General features: G+C 36.6%; 1 protein-coding gene across 1 annotated transcript in view; it reads left to right on the forward strand.

Annotated features, from left to right (window-relative positions):
- Positions 1-17,936, forward strand: part of LOC139687474 (serine/threonine-protein kinase BRSK2-like) — a 44,116-nt gene that overhangs the window by 15,672 nt on the left and 10,508 nt on the right. Inside the window, exons 6-9 of the mRNA XM_071584649.1 lie at positions 46-261; positions 2,255-2,454; positions 2,583-2,876; positions 3,622-4,124. Coding sequence (XP_071440750.1) covers positions 46-261; positions 2,255-2,454; positions 2,583-2,876; positions 3,622-4,124 — 1,213 coding nt within the window. The remainder of the gene's footprint in view (positions 1-45; positions 262-2,254; positions 2,455-2,582; positions 2,877-3,621; positions 4,125-17,936) is intronic.

Raw genomic sequence — 17,936 nt, forward strand, 5'->3', positions numbered from 1 at the left:
CTCATTGCGATGCTCCCATCTTAATGTGTTTTGTCTCACCCCAAGGGAGAGAAATATGATGGAAGAAAGGCTGATGTGTGGTCTTGTGGAGTCATCCTGTATGCCCTCTTGGTTGGGGCATTGCCATTTGATGATGATAACCTGCGCCAACTTCTGGAGAAGGTTAAACGTGGGGTTTTCCATATACCTCATTTTGTGCCACCAGATTGTCAGAACCTTCTCAGAGGCATGATTGAAGTCAATCCAGAGAAAAGGTTAACAGTAAGTACAGCTCTCATTGTCATCATTTCATAAACTGGAATGGCCGATTTTTAATTTTCCAATAAGTTTCATCAACTAAACTACATTGTATGGATCCATTGACTCTTAACATGGGTTCTTTTCTTTATCTTTGAACCCTTGCGTTGAAATGATGAGTCTAGCTCGTCATGATCTTCCGATGCCAGACGAGCGTAGCTTGTCATCAGATTTTCATAATTTTTAGCGTTATTTAGGGGAACGACATAATTAATTTGAAAGTTTAAAAATGTTAAAACATCACCAATGTACATAAAGAGCTCATATTTCATGAAATATGATGCATTGGAAGTAATAAAATGATTTTCTACGAGAAGCGATGGCTGTGTTCTCGATGTTTTCATGGGAAGAGGGTTCGTTCGTCAACTTTTTCAAATCCTACATTTGGGCGGTGGATTTCAAATCGCACTCGCTCAGGAACTACTGCCTTGATCGCCACGAAATGTGGAAACGAATAAATTGAGTTCTCTTCCATACATATTACGAATTCGAAGGATAAATTCTTTTGTAACACAAAAATTTAAAATAGTTTTTCATCAGTATACTTTTGGCTACATAATTGGTGAAACTAAGCTACATATTGGAATATCTGACAAACAGTTAGTTTAGCCATCCTTCCGCACTATTATATTCTTTCATTTTTGTATTGGGTGTCCACATAAAAGTATCAAGTTTCCACTACAGAGTTGCAAGTTTCGACTATCAAGTTTCTACTACAGTTCGTACAGGGTTCGTCTTCTCGAGAAGGGTGTTCCTATTACACGAGGAGTCATCTTCTCAGCATATCTCGTGGTGCCTACGCATTTCCTTCTTGATAACCTTAGTTTGAATGCGATCATTCATGTGGTTAGATGGAGTGTGTCACAGGGCACAGGTTTCGGTTTTTGTCCACGTTTTTGTGTATATGTAGTGAGGTGAAAACTACCCGTCAACGTATGAAAGAATTATAAATTGTGTGTGTGAAAGTGACGATGGGAGCATTGAAAAGAAGAGAAGAAGGAGAGATGGAAGGGAAGAAATTGTTTCAAAACCAGCCAGCGTGATTGATTATACTCGAGGAATGGGGTGTGTGGACAAAGAAGACCAGCGGCTGGCCTGCTTCCGGTTGATGAGAAAGTTCATGAAAGGATATAAAAATATGTTCTTTTATATGTTCGATAATTTAATATGTTTAATTCTTACACTTAATACTCGAAAGTAAACAAAAAAAGAAGAAAAGTATACATAGTTTTCGTTTGGATGTTGCCGAGGCGTTATTGGCAAAGGTCACTCTGCCAAATAACAATGTTCGTGGACGACCTTCCCATGGAGACATACCAGTCTGATTGCAAGCTAAAAATTGGACTCATTTTCCTGAACGTATCCCATCAACAGCAAAGAAACAACATCCAACAAAAAGATGACATGCATGCTTCAAAAATAATGTCAAAAGTGAGACAATTTGGCAGTGCTTGCACTGCCAGGTACCTTCACATTTGCCAGAATGTTTTGAGAAGTATCATACTTTCTCTGATTATTAATTATATATATGTCTATAATGTTATGTATTTCCAATCTATTGAATAATAATGTTGTCTTACTTTAAACATAAATATTTCCCAATTTTTAACTTTATGTATAGATTTTTCAATGACATATATGTAATTTTCTTTTTTGTTGACATTTAATATTATTATTACAGTTGTAGTTAAAAAGAAAAATATCTTGATGAAAAAATCAATTAACTATATACTTTATAATATGAAATAATAATAACTTTTTATTTCACTATTCTACTTTGATTACAAACTACAAAATATCATTTCAATACCTACCATACCATTTTAAAAGAATCACTGAAAAAATAAATAGAGGATATGGGCACGATATTCAGAAAGTAAATTGAAGTGGAAGGGATAACTGTCTCTATCTTTATCAGTAATAATTCAACATTTAAATTTGAAAATAAATTTTTCAGTTAACTGACATAAATCGCCACCCCTGGGTGACAGCTGGAGGCAAGGGGGAACTTGAACTTGAGTTGCCCATGATGGAGGTTGTACAGACTCATGTTATACCATCCCTAGAAGCAATGGACACTGATGTCTTGCAAGCAATTTCTTCTCTTGGTTGCTTCAAGGATAGGGAAGGACTCATTCGAGAACTTCTTAGCCCTAGGTAAGGTTTATTCTGAGAAATAGCTCTTTGGCATGAGAGATTGCTGCAAATTTGTTCCCCCGTCGCTATTGTGAATGGACGATTTTTTCATGACTAAAACATCTGATTGATATAATTTCTGTATCCAGCCACAACACTGAAAAGGTGATATATTACTTGCTACTGGAACGGAAAAGGAGAAGACCTGCTTTTGAGGATGAATCAGACACCATGGCTTGGAGGGGGAGGTCTGGCAGCAGCAGTAGCAGCGCTGCTGGAGGAAATGATGGTCCTCTAGACCCTCCTAGGAAGCGGATAGACACGTGCAGGGTCAATGGCACTCCTGGTCATCACTTTGGCCAGATAAGTGAAGGTTCACCTCTAACGCCACGAAGACGCCATCACCAGCAACCCCCTCAACCTTCGCAGCAGCACTCATTCAAGTGAGATTCAATCAGCCTTTTGATAGTTTCACCCTCACCCTAGTAATCAGTGTCAGAGCAACTACCAGAAATCCAGATCTCTGTCCCTCTTAACTCGCATTTCTTCTCACTTTTTTTATGTCACCAAATTTATGGGCTCAAAAGCAGTATTGATCTGAACAGAATGAAAATTATGTACATATTTATTTTGAGTAGATGATAAGATTTTGGCCAAAATTGGCTCCCTGGAATTGAGCAGTCAAGCCTTTTTTTTATGTGACCCTGGCATTACCACCATAACAGTAAACTATTCAAAAATCCCAGGGAAGGATATTTGAGAACTATGTGTGACATTGGTATCACCCTGAAAAAATGTTTAAGTAGAGCAGGAAATCCGAGAATAATTTTTATGAACAGTGATTTGAATTTCCATGAAACACTATTTTATTTAAATATGACTTTTGATGGCACATAAATCTAGTCTAATTATTTAGTTATACGATGGATATCTCATTGTTATCACTTTTTTGGAGAGCAACACTAGCAGTTTGCATGAAAATCTTTTTGTGTATATACTCTGTAAAAGACTTGAACTTTATTCTACCATAAAGCATTGTTTATCAGCATTGAAATATTAAACTCTGCTCTTGTTATTCTCCAGCAAGCCTTTTTGCAGTTTATAAATTTCTCCTACAATTTTATGATTAAAATTATCAACAACTATGGCATGAAGAGTGATTAAAAAGCTAGAAATGTAACATTCCAGGGGTGTATCCATACTTGATGGCAGCCGTCAGCACAGGAGGGTACCTGGCATGCATCCGTCACCCGCCTCCTCTGCAGCTTCAGGTGCAGTCATCAGTGGTGCATCCTCCAATCACAACCAGCATCACGTAAACCACGGAAGCTCAAACAGTGCTGTAGTCTCCAACGCCATCACTCCTCTCTTGCTCCACTCTGGTGCACCTTCCTCGCCTGGCCCTCAGCAGAAGACCCTGCACCCAGTTCACCACGGGGGCAGTGTCCACCACCACCACCACCATCACCACCACCACCACAGAGCTGGCTCGGGTGGGGGGATAGTTGGGCTGGGCCCAGGATCACCTCAGCACCAGATTGTTCAGCACACAAGTTCTCACGAGGAGGGCAGTCATGGAGTGCCCACACCTCCTGGTTCGCCAGCTGCAGTGCATCACTGGAAGACCAGGCTCACAACAATCAAGAACAGCTTCCTTGGATCTCCTCGCTTTCACCGGAGGAAGTTGCAAGGTATTTCACAGTTTCCAGTCAAATGCATAGATTTTCAGTATTTTCTCAGGTCATCTAGCTCAGTAAAATACACAAGTTCATGTATATAATACCCTGGCAGCATGGGCCATTACGTAGTGTTACACTGATACAAGGTCAAGTCATATTGTAAGGTGAATGTTAGAGCGGTTCGGAGCTCAATGATTGTGCCTAAAACTACTTGGATTCAGCTAATTTAAAAAAGTGTTAATATGCTACATATTTGCAAAATAAGTTCAAATCCGTTTTATCTATTAACTGGAAAATTTAAATCTCGCATAAAGTTGATGGAACTCTTTGAATATGTCCTCACTGCCATTTTAATTGATTGCTTTAGTATGCAATAAATTAGTTTTATATGTATCAATTTAATGAGTTTCCATAGATTAACTCATTTATTGGATCCATTTCCCACCCATCTGCATGGTCTCAGGTTTTGTCAATATCTGTCTCAGTTAGTGTTAATTTTGTCACATTCAAACAAAAAATAATAAAAATTGTAAAGAGATTTAAAAGTTTTATTCAAATTGGTTAAATTGCAGTGAAAGAATTGTTTTTGTTAAGTTGGAAAATTGATACCTGGCCATTATTGATGCATACACAATTTGAAGATAGATATTCAAATGTAAACCAACCCTCGTGAGTACAGATATGATGATATGTGTTATACATTCACCCAAACATTGACTTATCCTTGCCAGAATGCACAACAGCTACTACATCTTGTAATACAGAATGTACATAAAATGATGTTGAGGTTTGTGGAAATACCTACTTATTCCAAGTGCATGAAATCATCACATTGAATGCCTCATCTCCATATTCTCTCACTTATACAGTTCAGCTTATTGATGCCAACCATTATTAGGTGTCAAATCCATACAGTGGTGACCTAGTATTTTATGGTCACTCTTGTATTTAAGTGATGCTGAGGTTTGAATGAGGTTTCACTGTCATCGCATATTCATGTATGGTTTGATATCTACGTGAAAATTATGTCGGGTGATCATTTCATCAGCCTCATCATTATTTTTTGAGACACTGTATCTTTTACTATCCCAGGACTACTTTTTCTACTTCTAAGAATTGTTTGTCTTGTGGCTGTGGCATGAACAAGTGCATCTTCCTTTTATAATATTATTCTCTGGGCTCATGTTTTCAGTGGTACAGCAGGGGGAATCGAAGTAAGAAACTTCAAAGGTAAATTTGTGAGTGGACACGAGGTAAAGCATACAAGTTCAGTCTTGATTCAATACTGGACTTACTCTTAATTTTTGCTTTTACTCACCCTTGGGTTATGAATTTCTTTTGCTCATCTATTGAAGCAATACTTATAAATTTTCTCATTGATTCATTCAAATCTGGTGCAATCTCTTTTTTAAATCACCTGGATTGTTGCATTAGCTTTTAAAGTTCAAGATTAGACGAGGTTTCACAAATATCACCAAAATGCTTAACCCAAAGGTTGATTTGATGGTTAATGGTGGAGTTTATGTGGTGCTAATTGCAAGCTCAATGGCATTTTAAATTGTTGCATCCCGTAAAATTGGGGTCAATTTATTTCCCTGCACTATCTGCTGAGGGAAAGGAGGAGGTCTCCCAGATAGGTCTGTCACAGAGACAATCACACAGCTTGTTTGTAGTTTGGGGTATCGAGAAGCATCATCCAGATTTGAACCTGGGGCTTTATGAAAGGAATATAAATGCCCTAACAACGACAATGGCTTACTGCTTCAATAACTGGGATTGAAATTATTGTATCACACTATGTGCAGTAATTTTCTCTAAATTGATATTTTTATAAGGACATATGTATGTGCTACCTTTCGCCAATATTTTTGGTTTTGTAAAAGGATTGGAAAAAGTTTGTTTAAACCTTTGTGTAAATTGCACTACATAAAAATGTCATTTATGTATTTATTTTCATTAGAGTGTATGATATATTTTCATAGATGAATAGAATATAAAGGAAAAACAAAGGCTCTAGGTTAGATTCTCATGGTAAACCAGAAGTGGCTTTATACATTTCAGATTTGCAACCTTTAAATACAATTTCATTTTCTGTTTTGGAGGAAATATTGTCTAAGTATTTGCACATTATCAGAAAGCCAGTTTTAGCTGATTTATCCAACTGCATACAATGGTCAACTTTATAAAAAGCTCTTTGAAAATTGATGTTTGTGACATCAATATGACCTTTGTGACTTAGAGTTCCATGAAAAGTCTCTATGAAGTTAATGAAATTAGATATTGTTGATTATCAGATCTGAATCCATGCGGAACATTGCTAAAAGCACTCACTGCTTGTGAGAAGATATTCTTCACAAAATTGACTCAAAAAATTTAGAGAATATACTCAATATCTATCCATAATTTCTAAAATTTTCCTTTTCTCCTTTTTTTAAATCTGGGCAAGTTCAACCAACTTTCTATTTTTGTGGGAAAGTATTATATTTTAAAGATTCGGTAAAATAGTCGACCAATGTTTGTAGGGATTTGCCACAACATGCTTTCATATGCAGTCACACAGCCATCACCTACAGCTTTTCTAGTTTTTGATCTTTTAATCTCATTTTTAATGTTTGATTCTGTAATAGTTACTATATTTATGTAAAAGTGATTGCTCCAATGTTCAATTTGAGGAAGGAAGTTCTGTTTTTAGCCTGAGTATTATTTTCTGATTGTAAGTCCTAAATGTGGATGCATTCTGATATGGCTCAATCAGTTCAGTGTTCTCACGTTTCATAACACCAGGAATATGTTGCTTTGATTTCTTACTTTTTATGAGTTCTCAAAAGGAATTTATTCTGCTGGTGGTTACATTTTGTTTTCTGCTTTTAATATATTTGTTATACCAGAGTGTTTACAGAAATTTATGTAAGATGATATTGGTACCAGTAATACTGAGATCCACTTTTTTTATAGTAATAATAATATAATATATTTATTTATCAAGCAGACATTGTACAGCATTGAGAATACTTGAGAGATATGTAGGGAATGTCAGTAGATCGCATAATTCCCAAATAGAAGTACAAATACAATTATGACAAGAAACTAATATGCACTCAAGTTTTACCTAGATTTTCATTTGCACTATAATAAAACTCATCTAACAGATATGCAAATCGATTCTTCTTGAATTGTGTAAGGCTTGTCTCATTTATTTGAATGGTTAGGCAGATTGTTAAACAATTTTGTTCTCATTGATGTTGGTCCTTTAGCTGCCAGGAACAGATTTGATGTTTTCACATTTTTATATCTTCTGCCATTGCGACTGTGATAAATATTATTCATTGTAAAATCACTCTTGTTTTTCCTAGCATAAGTCCCAGCACGATAGATATATAGACATAAGGTACAGTCAATATTCCCGAATATTTTAAAAAAAAAGGTCTGCAATGTGCATGATCAGTTTGAATGCATACGAGTCTTTCTATTTTTTTCTAAATTAAAAATACTTTATTCAATGAGATTGATGCTCCCCCGATTGCAATTCCATCAGAAGTTACCGAGTAATACAAGCCATAATATAACATTTTTAGAACATCTAAACTCACACTGTGTTTTAAAACTGATATGTGGTGGTGAACTAGATTTATCTTCTTACTCATCTGGGAGATATGTTCATTCCACTTAAGATGAGGGTCGACATGTAGCCCTGAAAGTTTTCAATTTTCAACCCCCCATGAAATCACGCATCTTACCCTGGCAGTCAACATTGTTAGTCGCACACTGCCTTGGAGGAAACAACATCATTTGTGCTTCAACATTGTTATTGACCACGGCATTGCAGTTGCACCAATCGTACATTGCCTTTATCCCTGATTCACCAGAATCCAAGAAGTTATTCAAAGAATTACATGATGCTCACATTATCAGCATGCATGACACATTTCTTGTAATTGACCATGAAATTAATGGGTAGATCATTAATAAATACTGAGATAAGTATCAGGCCTTGAACAGACCCCCGAGATACTCCTTTGGTCACCTGGGATGAGAGAAAAATATTTCAATCTTTGTAGAAGACAACCTTCTGTCATTGGTTGCATGAGTATGTCTTTAGCCAATTCAGAGCAAATCCTCTCAAATGCCGAGCACCTGACATTTTGTTAGAAGTACTTTGTGATCTACCATATCAAAAGCTTCGCTTAAGTCAAAGCAGATTCCCATTACTTTGTTTTCTAAGTTAATTTTATTTATAATATAACTAACTGTATTGAAGAGAGCTTGTTCTATTGACCTTCCTTTTTGAAATCCAAACTTACACCAAGATAAAAAGTTCTTGCTTTCAAGATAATTGATAAGCCTTTGAAAATAGACATATTCAAACAGTTTTTTAACCAGAGGGATAATTGCTTTGGGCTTGCAATTACTGAAGATGTTCTTGTCACCTTTATTTTTATAAATTGGGGCAACCTTGGATAGCTTTAGAGAATCAGGATACACTATATATGATAAAGCTAATAATATATAATATAATGCTTTTAATGTCTAAGTTTTTTTGTTATTAACTTTATTAATGCATTTGAGTGCCATGGTGGATAATTATTTGACTTATTCTGACACATGGGGGGGGGGGGCACTCATTAATTGCCTCATGTATATATTTATGAAATAGGTCAACTGATTCTTAAACATCATGTACTCTTTTGATTATTCTCCAGTCTTACTTAATTATAATAATGGGTTATTTATTCCATAAGGCCATAGAGGCATTTGAGTGAATCAAATAAATTAATCACATAACCCAGTCACATATGAAATCAACAGTTCAGTTATTCAGAGGTGTTGTAATATGTATTCTCTAGAAAGGAAAACTTCAATTGTGTTTTGAATTTTCTTGCAGCAGAAATGCTTTTCAATTTTTAAGGAGGGCTAGAAAAATGTGGGTCATTTTTGGCAAGGCTGGAATTGAACAGAAAACGATATTGCCAAGACTCTAAACTTGATAATACAAGGTGTTTCTCCTGCCATGCAGACCTCTTCAGAGAAGAACCACCAACGCACCTCAGAGAAGAAACTAACCTACACCAATAACTACATTCATCAGTCTTCCTTTGATCACCACACCCCCAAACACGCCGCCTTCCATTCTCTAATACACTGTCTTCTAAATGCACCCCTGAGCAAATCAGACTTTAAAAAAGAACTTAACTCGATAAAACAGACTGCCATATCTAATGGCTGCATGGAACAACTTAAAGAAAAATACTCAAGAAACGTAAACATAAAAGAATAATCAGAACCAGCACCAGGCTATCCCTGCCCAATGAAGGAAAGTACATAAAACTTCCATTCCATCCACAATCCACCAAAGGGGTGGAAACCATTTACAAGAAACACAACTACAAACCCTCTTTCTCATCCAAGAACAAACTCAAACATTGTCTTGGAAACCCAAATCAAGTTTACAATCTTTGGCTATTTCGTTTTCCATTGCTTCATGATCGTAGGTAAGTTCATTTTAAATTTAGACTGGAATTAAACCTTAAGAGGTTTACTTCTCCATTTTAGAATTTTTTAAATCCAGTACATAGTGATTCAAATAGTGGGAAAACTGAAAATGAAATTGTGTAATACAGGTTCCACATTCATTGGACAAATAGGAAATTGTTTGGGATGTATTAAAAATGTTCTCAATTGCAGAAAAACATTAATTCCGATGAGGTAAATTTGGAGTTTGTAGCTTTGATAGCAGTGCATGTTTCATGGACGCCATCACTCGCATGTCATTGTAAACAAAAGCCAGATTGGCTGCGTGTTTTTAACGCAATGCTCTGAGACTATTCAACCGGCTGTTTCCCTCTTGTGATCCTCTAAGCCAAATATTCCTTGGGATCCACTCATAGCTCACTGCTAACACAGCTACTCAGCATCCTAGCATCAGAATTAGCCCCACCATTACCCACCAATGCTGCTGTTTCTTCCTGTGTGCTTATGCACTCTTGACCCTTGTGAAGCATGTACACTCAACGCACATCTCATCATAACTACCCGACGAGAAGGCTAACTCAATACCAGGTGTTCATTTTTTTGTGGCTGAACCTTTTGGCAAATATTAAAAATGACAGGTAAACATTGACATCACGGAGGATTAGAATTGCATTTGCCTTACCTTTTCTTATTAATTTCAAATTTTAGCTAGAGTATTAATGCTTACATCAATTTCAAAATTTAGCTATAGCATTGATGCTGATATTTAATTCATAACCATCTAAGGCTGAGGTAAGCAACCTTGTTTTTTTTTAAATGATATATGCATCACTGAGCAATGTGTTGACAATATGTAAAAAAATCTATTCAATAAATCTAAATCTATCGTCAAAATAGCATTGCTTTGAATGGTAGTCAATGCAAAGGCACCCATCTTCAAAAGTTAATTTCCCTTTCCACCTCTTTGAACCGAACCATGTGTGCAACAGGAGCAGGTTGTGACAGGAATATTTGCGCTGTACTTTCAGAAATGAGGATATACATTTTTATAATGTTTTAAGCAACGATTGTATATCAAAATGTATATGATGCACATGGTTCTATAGCATTGAATTAAAAAGTGAATTATGACTGCAAAAAAATTAGATTTTATTTTAGCTATGGCTTCTAAAACTGCATTTTACTGAAAACCGTGAAGTTAGCAAAAATAGTGAAGGAAATTTTCAAACCACATTTTGAAGATACTATGTCTTGTGAGTGGGTCGCGGTAGTCCAGTGGGTAGGGCGTTGGACTGCTGATCGGAGGGGCCCATGTTCAATTCCTGGGCAAGTGTCTGGGCACCTGCAGCTCCACCCAAGCTATGTGATTTTTTGGGTACCAGATTTTCCTGGGAAACCATAACCAGCACAGGGAAAGGAACTGGCCCCCCTACCCTGATGTGTGAATTTCACACGCCGTATAGGGCTTAGTACTGGGTGAACTCTACCATCACCTACTAAACCAACCTTTGGGTTGATTACTGTGTTTATGGTTTATGGTTATTTCTTGTGAATCCCTGCCATGTGAGATAATTTATTGTGTATACTTTCGTCTGATAATTTTCATTGTCAGTTAGGACAGGTGAAATAAGTACCTCCAGAATCATCTTAGCCATTAAGCATGGTTGCTCAAGTAGACCTAACCTACCTTAAGCTTGGGAGTGAACTTCATTTTTCCCAGTGGTTTTATGTTTCAACTTATGATTTTCAAAACACTACCATATTCTCAGCAAAATAATGAATGTAACAGTGATTGGACTATGTATCAATTTAAGTATCATTGTATGTAGGGAGTTATCATTCAAGGGAAACATTAGGAAAATGACATCATTTCTTTCAAGAGAATCTGAAAAATGTTGGGAATTTTTTTTCCTGGAATTCAAGGATTAGATTTTGTGATTCAAAGTCCGTTCAGCCACAAGCTAGGTTCTTGAGGACTCAGTGTTCTCCCGTTTATTTTAGCCATCAGAATTGATCCCAGTGCATTGCATTGATGTTATTTTGTATGTTTAAGAGGTATTGCTGAGTCATAAATTTAATGTTACAGTGTGACATTCATAGAATAGACTTACCCTTGTTGGATTCCTTCTGTGTAATTTAATTTAATGGAAGTTTTGTGGTTATGAGGCGCCCATTGGATTGTTTCCCTAAAATCCTTGAGTGATCAGTGGTGCTCCTGGCAAAATAGGAAAATGGAAGACTTTGAAGGAAGGCAGATCACGTCCTGAAAAGTGCCAACACTTTTTCTCAGTGGTCTTAATGGGAAGAATGAAATCAAAGTATGAAATGAGATGTGGCAATCCTGTCTTCTTCAAAACCAAAGCGTGTTCACTTCAAATCAAACTTTCCGCTAATTGGTGATGTATTTCATTTGGTTGTTGGAGTGCAATGGATCATCAACAATATCATAGCACCATAACCCAGTGTTGGTCTTAGCCTTGTGTTCAGTTTTTTGCCATTCCTCCCTCATTATTGCAATCTTTCCTCAGCTCCTTTACTCCATTGGCATTCATATCCATCTCTCCAGGCATCCCTTTTTTTTGGACAGTTGTGATTCCCACTCCCATCTCCATAGTATTATTTGGTAGTCTTTTTGGTATTTTAGGATACTCAATCCATAGTCATTGCATTCTAAAAATGTTGATTTTTTAACAATGTCTGGTTGAGAGAACAGTCTTTATAGCTGAAAAATATAATGACAATGCCGAAATTTCTGATCATTGAATGGCCCATTTTTTTCAGTTAATGTGCTCAAATGTGCAATCTTCTTTCATCATTCTTATTCATCACAAATGTCTCCGAGACATACATATGTCATTACTGTTGGTGCAGTATGATTTTCTGTTATCCTGCCAAGGGTTTGTGATATCAGCTGTTTGTGTAGTTCCTTGTACATCTATTTGTTTATTTAATTCTGTTGAATTTCTTGGTCGTCTCTATTGCTTGCATCATATATGAGAGAGCTAATTTTTATGAGGTAACCTACACATTCTAAGTGACATGCATCTATTTATCTATAGGGTGCGACATTTAAATCCGGAAAAATTTCAGTTTGAATTTCCCGCCATATTGTAGTTCCACTGGAGGTCGCCATTGGCATTCTTGAAATCTATGGGTATCTAGTAAACAGTCATAACCTCAAAATGGCCGAGATGTTACATACAAGTGCGGAGTACAATCGAAGATCTGCTTTATTGCCGGAAAAGCTCGTGCTGGGTGATATATTTCCAAATAGTTTGTTTCTTCTTCTGGTACCTCAGATCAACTGTTTAAGATATTGCGACTAAGTGTAATGCTTCGGAGAAGTCTGGGGAAGGTTTTGCTGACCCGGCGAGGAAATCTCATTGGAGGGAATGCTTGCTTGTCCAGATTTAAGTGCCGCACCCTGTATATATGGGGCGGCTGACAGTTGCGTGGAACCCTTTGAGACAAAATACTTTTGTCTTTTCATGAGTTATTATCAGTCCCTTTTTCTGCTTATTTATTCTTCTTATTGTCCCATTTGAAGTAACAAGGTCTGTCAAAAAAAACTTGTCTTCTAGCGGCGTCTGTGAGAAGTAAAACACCTCTTTGCTGGTGGCCCCATCTCGACTTGTCTCTGCACAACAGCAATTCTTGTCTCAGCTTGCACACGCTTGCTGTACAAATTCTTTTGTTGATGAGAATGAAGGTGTTGTGGGAAGCAGTTCGTGGGCATGGAATTTCAATTTAACCCTGGGAAAAATGTAACTGAAACTTATGCAATGATTCAGGAGGCATTCGGCAATGAATCTACGAGTCGGACACAGTGTTTTCATTGGTACGACCGCTTCCAGTCTGGACAAACCTCGACCGAAGAAGAACCGAGAAGTGGACGACCATTAACGTCAACAAACAATGCCCACGGCAACAGTGTGGATGATTTAGTTGGTGGAAACTGTTAGGCTACTGTCAGGGAGATCGCCAATGAAGTTAACATTAGTGTTGGATTGTGTTCGACCATTTTGACAGAAAAATTGGGCATGCAGTGCATCACGTTCAACTTTGTGCCACAAGTGTTAATGAATGAACAAAGGCAAAAACACTTGAAGATCAGCGAGGACCTGCTCGATCATTCAAATGAATGCCCAAAATTTCTTAGAAACAATCGTCACAGGCAACGAAACCTGGGTTTATGGTTATGAAATAGAAACCAAAGCCCAGTCTTCACAATGGAAGGGGCCATCTTCCTCATCACCCGAAAAAGCTCGGGTGTCACGATCGAACATGAAGGTGATGTTGATCGTTTTCTTTGATTGGGAAGGTATTCTTCATTATGAATATGTCTCCAGAGGACAAAGAGTGGATGGGCAGCACTATATAGAGATCATGAGAACGTTAAGACATGCCATTAGAGACACTGTTGTGGGAGAGACCACAAATGTGGAAGAGCAAGTATTGATGCTTTCATCACGACAGCGAATTGGCGCACATGCGATTGATTGTTATTGAGTTTTTAGCAGAAAGCAGCGCATTGGTGATCCCCCAGCTACCCTACTCTCTTGGTTTTGCTGCAGACTTTTCCCTATTGCCTAAGTTGAAATCCACTTTGAAAGGATGCTGATTTGACACTATTTAGGACTCTAAACAAAATTGTACCACAGACTTAAAGGCCAAAAGAACCAATCCAGGTGGCATTCAAAGCTGGAAAAAATGTTTGGAGCGTTTTATTGGCAGCCAAGGTCTGTATTTTGATGGTGATGTAACTAGTAAAATCAAATATTTATTCAAAGAGTCTCATCTTATTTTGAACAGACCTTGTTTCCTTGTCAGACCATTCCTGATTCTGACAGCTATTCAGGGGAATATAAGAAAGAGCAATATCAGTGAATCTCTGCAGTGTGGTATATATTCAATACCTAACGGATCTTAAGAAGTCTTTTGGCTTTTTTATGCATAAGTACATGTTTTCCAGGGTCATCTGGATTAACATTATGAGCTTTTTATATTGAATATTTACCTATCTTATCCACCTCGGGGGCTTAAATGTTCCTCAGTTTTTTAGGGCATGGCATTTCCATGGTATTGGGCACTTAATTCCATGAGCATTGTTTGGTTTATTGCATCACCAATCTATCTATCGCCAATCGTGTGTCAGTTTAATATTTCTTGAAAGTATTTTGTCATATCTGCAATATAACTTTCTTATAACTATTATGTCTCCCATTTTTATTTTTTCATATGCTTATCAAGGCTTTGAAATTTGTGCAAGGCTACTTTATTTTAAAATTTGTTTCATTCCAACTGCCTTAGGTTTCTGTTTCATTTCAATATGCCTGTTCATACTATTTTTTCTTCTAATATATTTTTGTTTCTTCACTTATTCCTTTTTTATACATATTCCTCATGGGAGATCCTACCACATTTATTTATTTCTCTGGATCATTTTCCTGTTTATTGCATTCTTTTTTTTCATCATCCTTGCATTCTTAGTCCTACTATCTTTTATCTTTCAAGTATTACATGTTCCTGATATATTCTCAGTTGATATATCAACTACATTTTACAGACCATATCCTTCATTGACTCTATCATGTAAAGTGATATTTTCATTTTGCAAAGAAGTACTTTTTTGGTTCCTAGATTATTTACCACTATTCCATCTTTCAAGAATTTTATAATAAATTTTGGCTGTCTATCAGGTCATTCTTTTCCTGAGCTACTGATTCTTGCTCTTAAATTTGTAATCACAAGATAATGATTGTGGCCCACATTTGCCCCCATCGAAGTTCTCATGTTCGGGTGGTTTCTGAGATGCCAAGTAAATTGCTGTATTAACAGTTTGGTTTGCCAACTGGTTGTTTCCATTTTCATTTATGTATGTTTTTATGTGTGACTAGTAATCCATGTGTTTCCATTTTTGGAAGCATAGTTTGGGAATAGTTTAATGTTTACATATACTCTGCGCTTCCCTATTGTTGGGTGGTAGATATCCGCCTCGCCAACTGAGGTATTTTAAGTCTCCCAGTATAGTTTTTGTGTCATTTCCATGGCATTCATTTTAGATTTTTTCTCATAGACTTTAGAAGTTAACATTAATTTCATATTCTTTTAACTTCAGTGGGTGCATGCACATTTATAACTGTCGTTAAAAAATCTAACTTAATAAGTACTCAAGCTAGTCTATTATTTACAGTTCAAAATGCTATAACCATTGGTTTTATCCTGTGATAAATGATGAAAATTGTCTGGAATGTATGCTTGCTTTCAAATGATACGCTACAAGTATGTATGTTTTTCTACTCATTGCATGTACATTTTTCTTCAGTGCCTTGTGGTGCCCACCTATTTTCTTAAATAGATTTAAATATATCCACATTACATTTGTTTAATTCACTCATGAGTTGTTTCATTGTTCCAAATGTGTAGATAAGGATAGCATATTCAATACTTGAATCTGTGACGCATATCCCATTTTCTGTTTGTCAGGTTGTCATAAGTTTTCCAGTCTAACTTTTCCTTTATTAATATTCACTAAAATCTTCCTTTTGTGGATTCCCATGCCAATCCCCCAATATAGAGTACTAGGGACTACTCCTCATCTTGCCCAACATTTTGACTTGTCTGGTTAGGGTGGCTCTGCCAACAGCGGTAGTTCCCGCCAGCACACCTCCCCAGGTCATCAGCACATGCAAACCTCTCCCATGGTGCTGCATGGCATAATTCTTCCCACCCTCCCCCACCAGTATTCTGATATAAGGAAACAGCACTTATGTAATGCCTCAGAAACTTAGTTGTTGAGACAGGGGGGCAAGTGTGGATTTGAGGATTTCGAAAGGAGTATCTGGAGAAAAATGGAAAAAATAAAATGGACGGAAAGGAAAATAAGTGATGAAGTTTAATGCATGAATGGATTGATGTAGAGTGGATACCAAAAGAGGCAATCGAATACTGTATGCGGTGATGACAGAGGGGAGAAGGCTGGGAGAGTGAGGTAGAGGGAGGAAAAAGAAAGGTACTTCTGATGTAATTGAGGGAGCTGGAAAGGATGCAAAGCTAAAGAATAAATGAGTGTAATATGTAGAGTGGGGATCTGAGGGTTTTTGTATTGTCAGAATTAGGGCTTCAGTGCACAGTGGTATGTGGTCCCAGGGTTCACCATAAACCCAGCATAAGGGAGTGGATTTCTTCTAAACAAAAGAAACTCTTCCGACCACAGATAAAGCTCTATGTAAAGAGTTACTTATAGTTGCTTACGTTTGTTATTTAACGATTTGGATTAAATCAAGAGTTCAGAAGTAAAGTTAGCCAAAAATGCAGGTGAAAGGTCTCAATGCTATTTTGAGGGTAAAATATTTTGCATTTTTTCACTTCTAAATGAAATTTATTCAACAATTAATTTCAGATTTACTGAGCCATCATAAGTTTGGAGCAAACTTTCCTTTACTTTGCATATTCATTGAAGCCAAAATGAGTTGTTGAATGGAGTTCATTTAAAAGTGAAAAAGTGCAAAGTTATTAACCTCAAAATGGTTAACTGAAATCATGTTTACTCCCTTTGGATAAGTCTTTATAGCATCTTATACTATTAAGCTAAACTATTAAGTTATTAATATGACTTAATGTTCTAGAAAAATTACAAGCTGGGGATTGCTATCCAGCAGCTTTCTAATTTGCAATGACATTACATTCCTTCAGAATGAATTATAGTAATTATAGCCATCTGTAACGAAAGACATGTTTGGTCAAATGAGACATAATGAAAAGATTACAGGCTAGACTAATGAGAGGAAGATGATAAAATGTGCAGATGGATGAGAGGATTTTTATTATTCATCTTTGAGTGTATAATACCATTCCTGTTAATCACTGATGTGATGGGGGAGTAACCAGTGCTCAAATCATGAGACTTGATATCCCACTGGTTGTCTAATTTTGAAGCAGACCGTATAACTGCATAAAATAAACAAGGGCAAGCCCAAAAGTTGCCAAAACCAAGTGGTCAAAACCAATGTTCAGAAACTAAAGGCTTGAAATCACTTAGTGGAATACTTTGATTATAATTATAGCCAATAAATAAATGGAAATGCAATGCTTAAGTAATATTATCAGTCTCTATCACATCATCAACATGCCTCATGAAGAAAATGGTCTTTTAAAAATGCATTTGAAAATAAACACCCAACTTTCCAAAAAAAGAAACTACAAAGTTAATTTCCCCTATTTTTTTTTAATTTTAGGACATGGTTTTCAATGTATAGTATCATCATCAGGTACTTTTTTGAGCTTTACCTTCCATATATATGCCTTTGGTCATGGGGCACCTGTACCGGGGGTGAAAGAAGGCATTTTGGCATT

This window comes from Hetaerina americana, unplaced genomic scaffold (assembly GCF_022747635.1).
Source record: "Hetaerina americana unplaced genomic scaffold, ioHetAmer1.1.p SCAF_2, whole genome shotgun sequence".
Classification (NCBI taxonomy): Eukaryota; Metazoa; Arthropoda; class Insecta; order Odonata; family Calopterygidae; genus Hetaerina; species Hetaerina americana.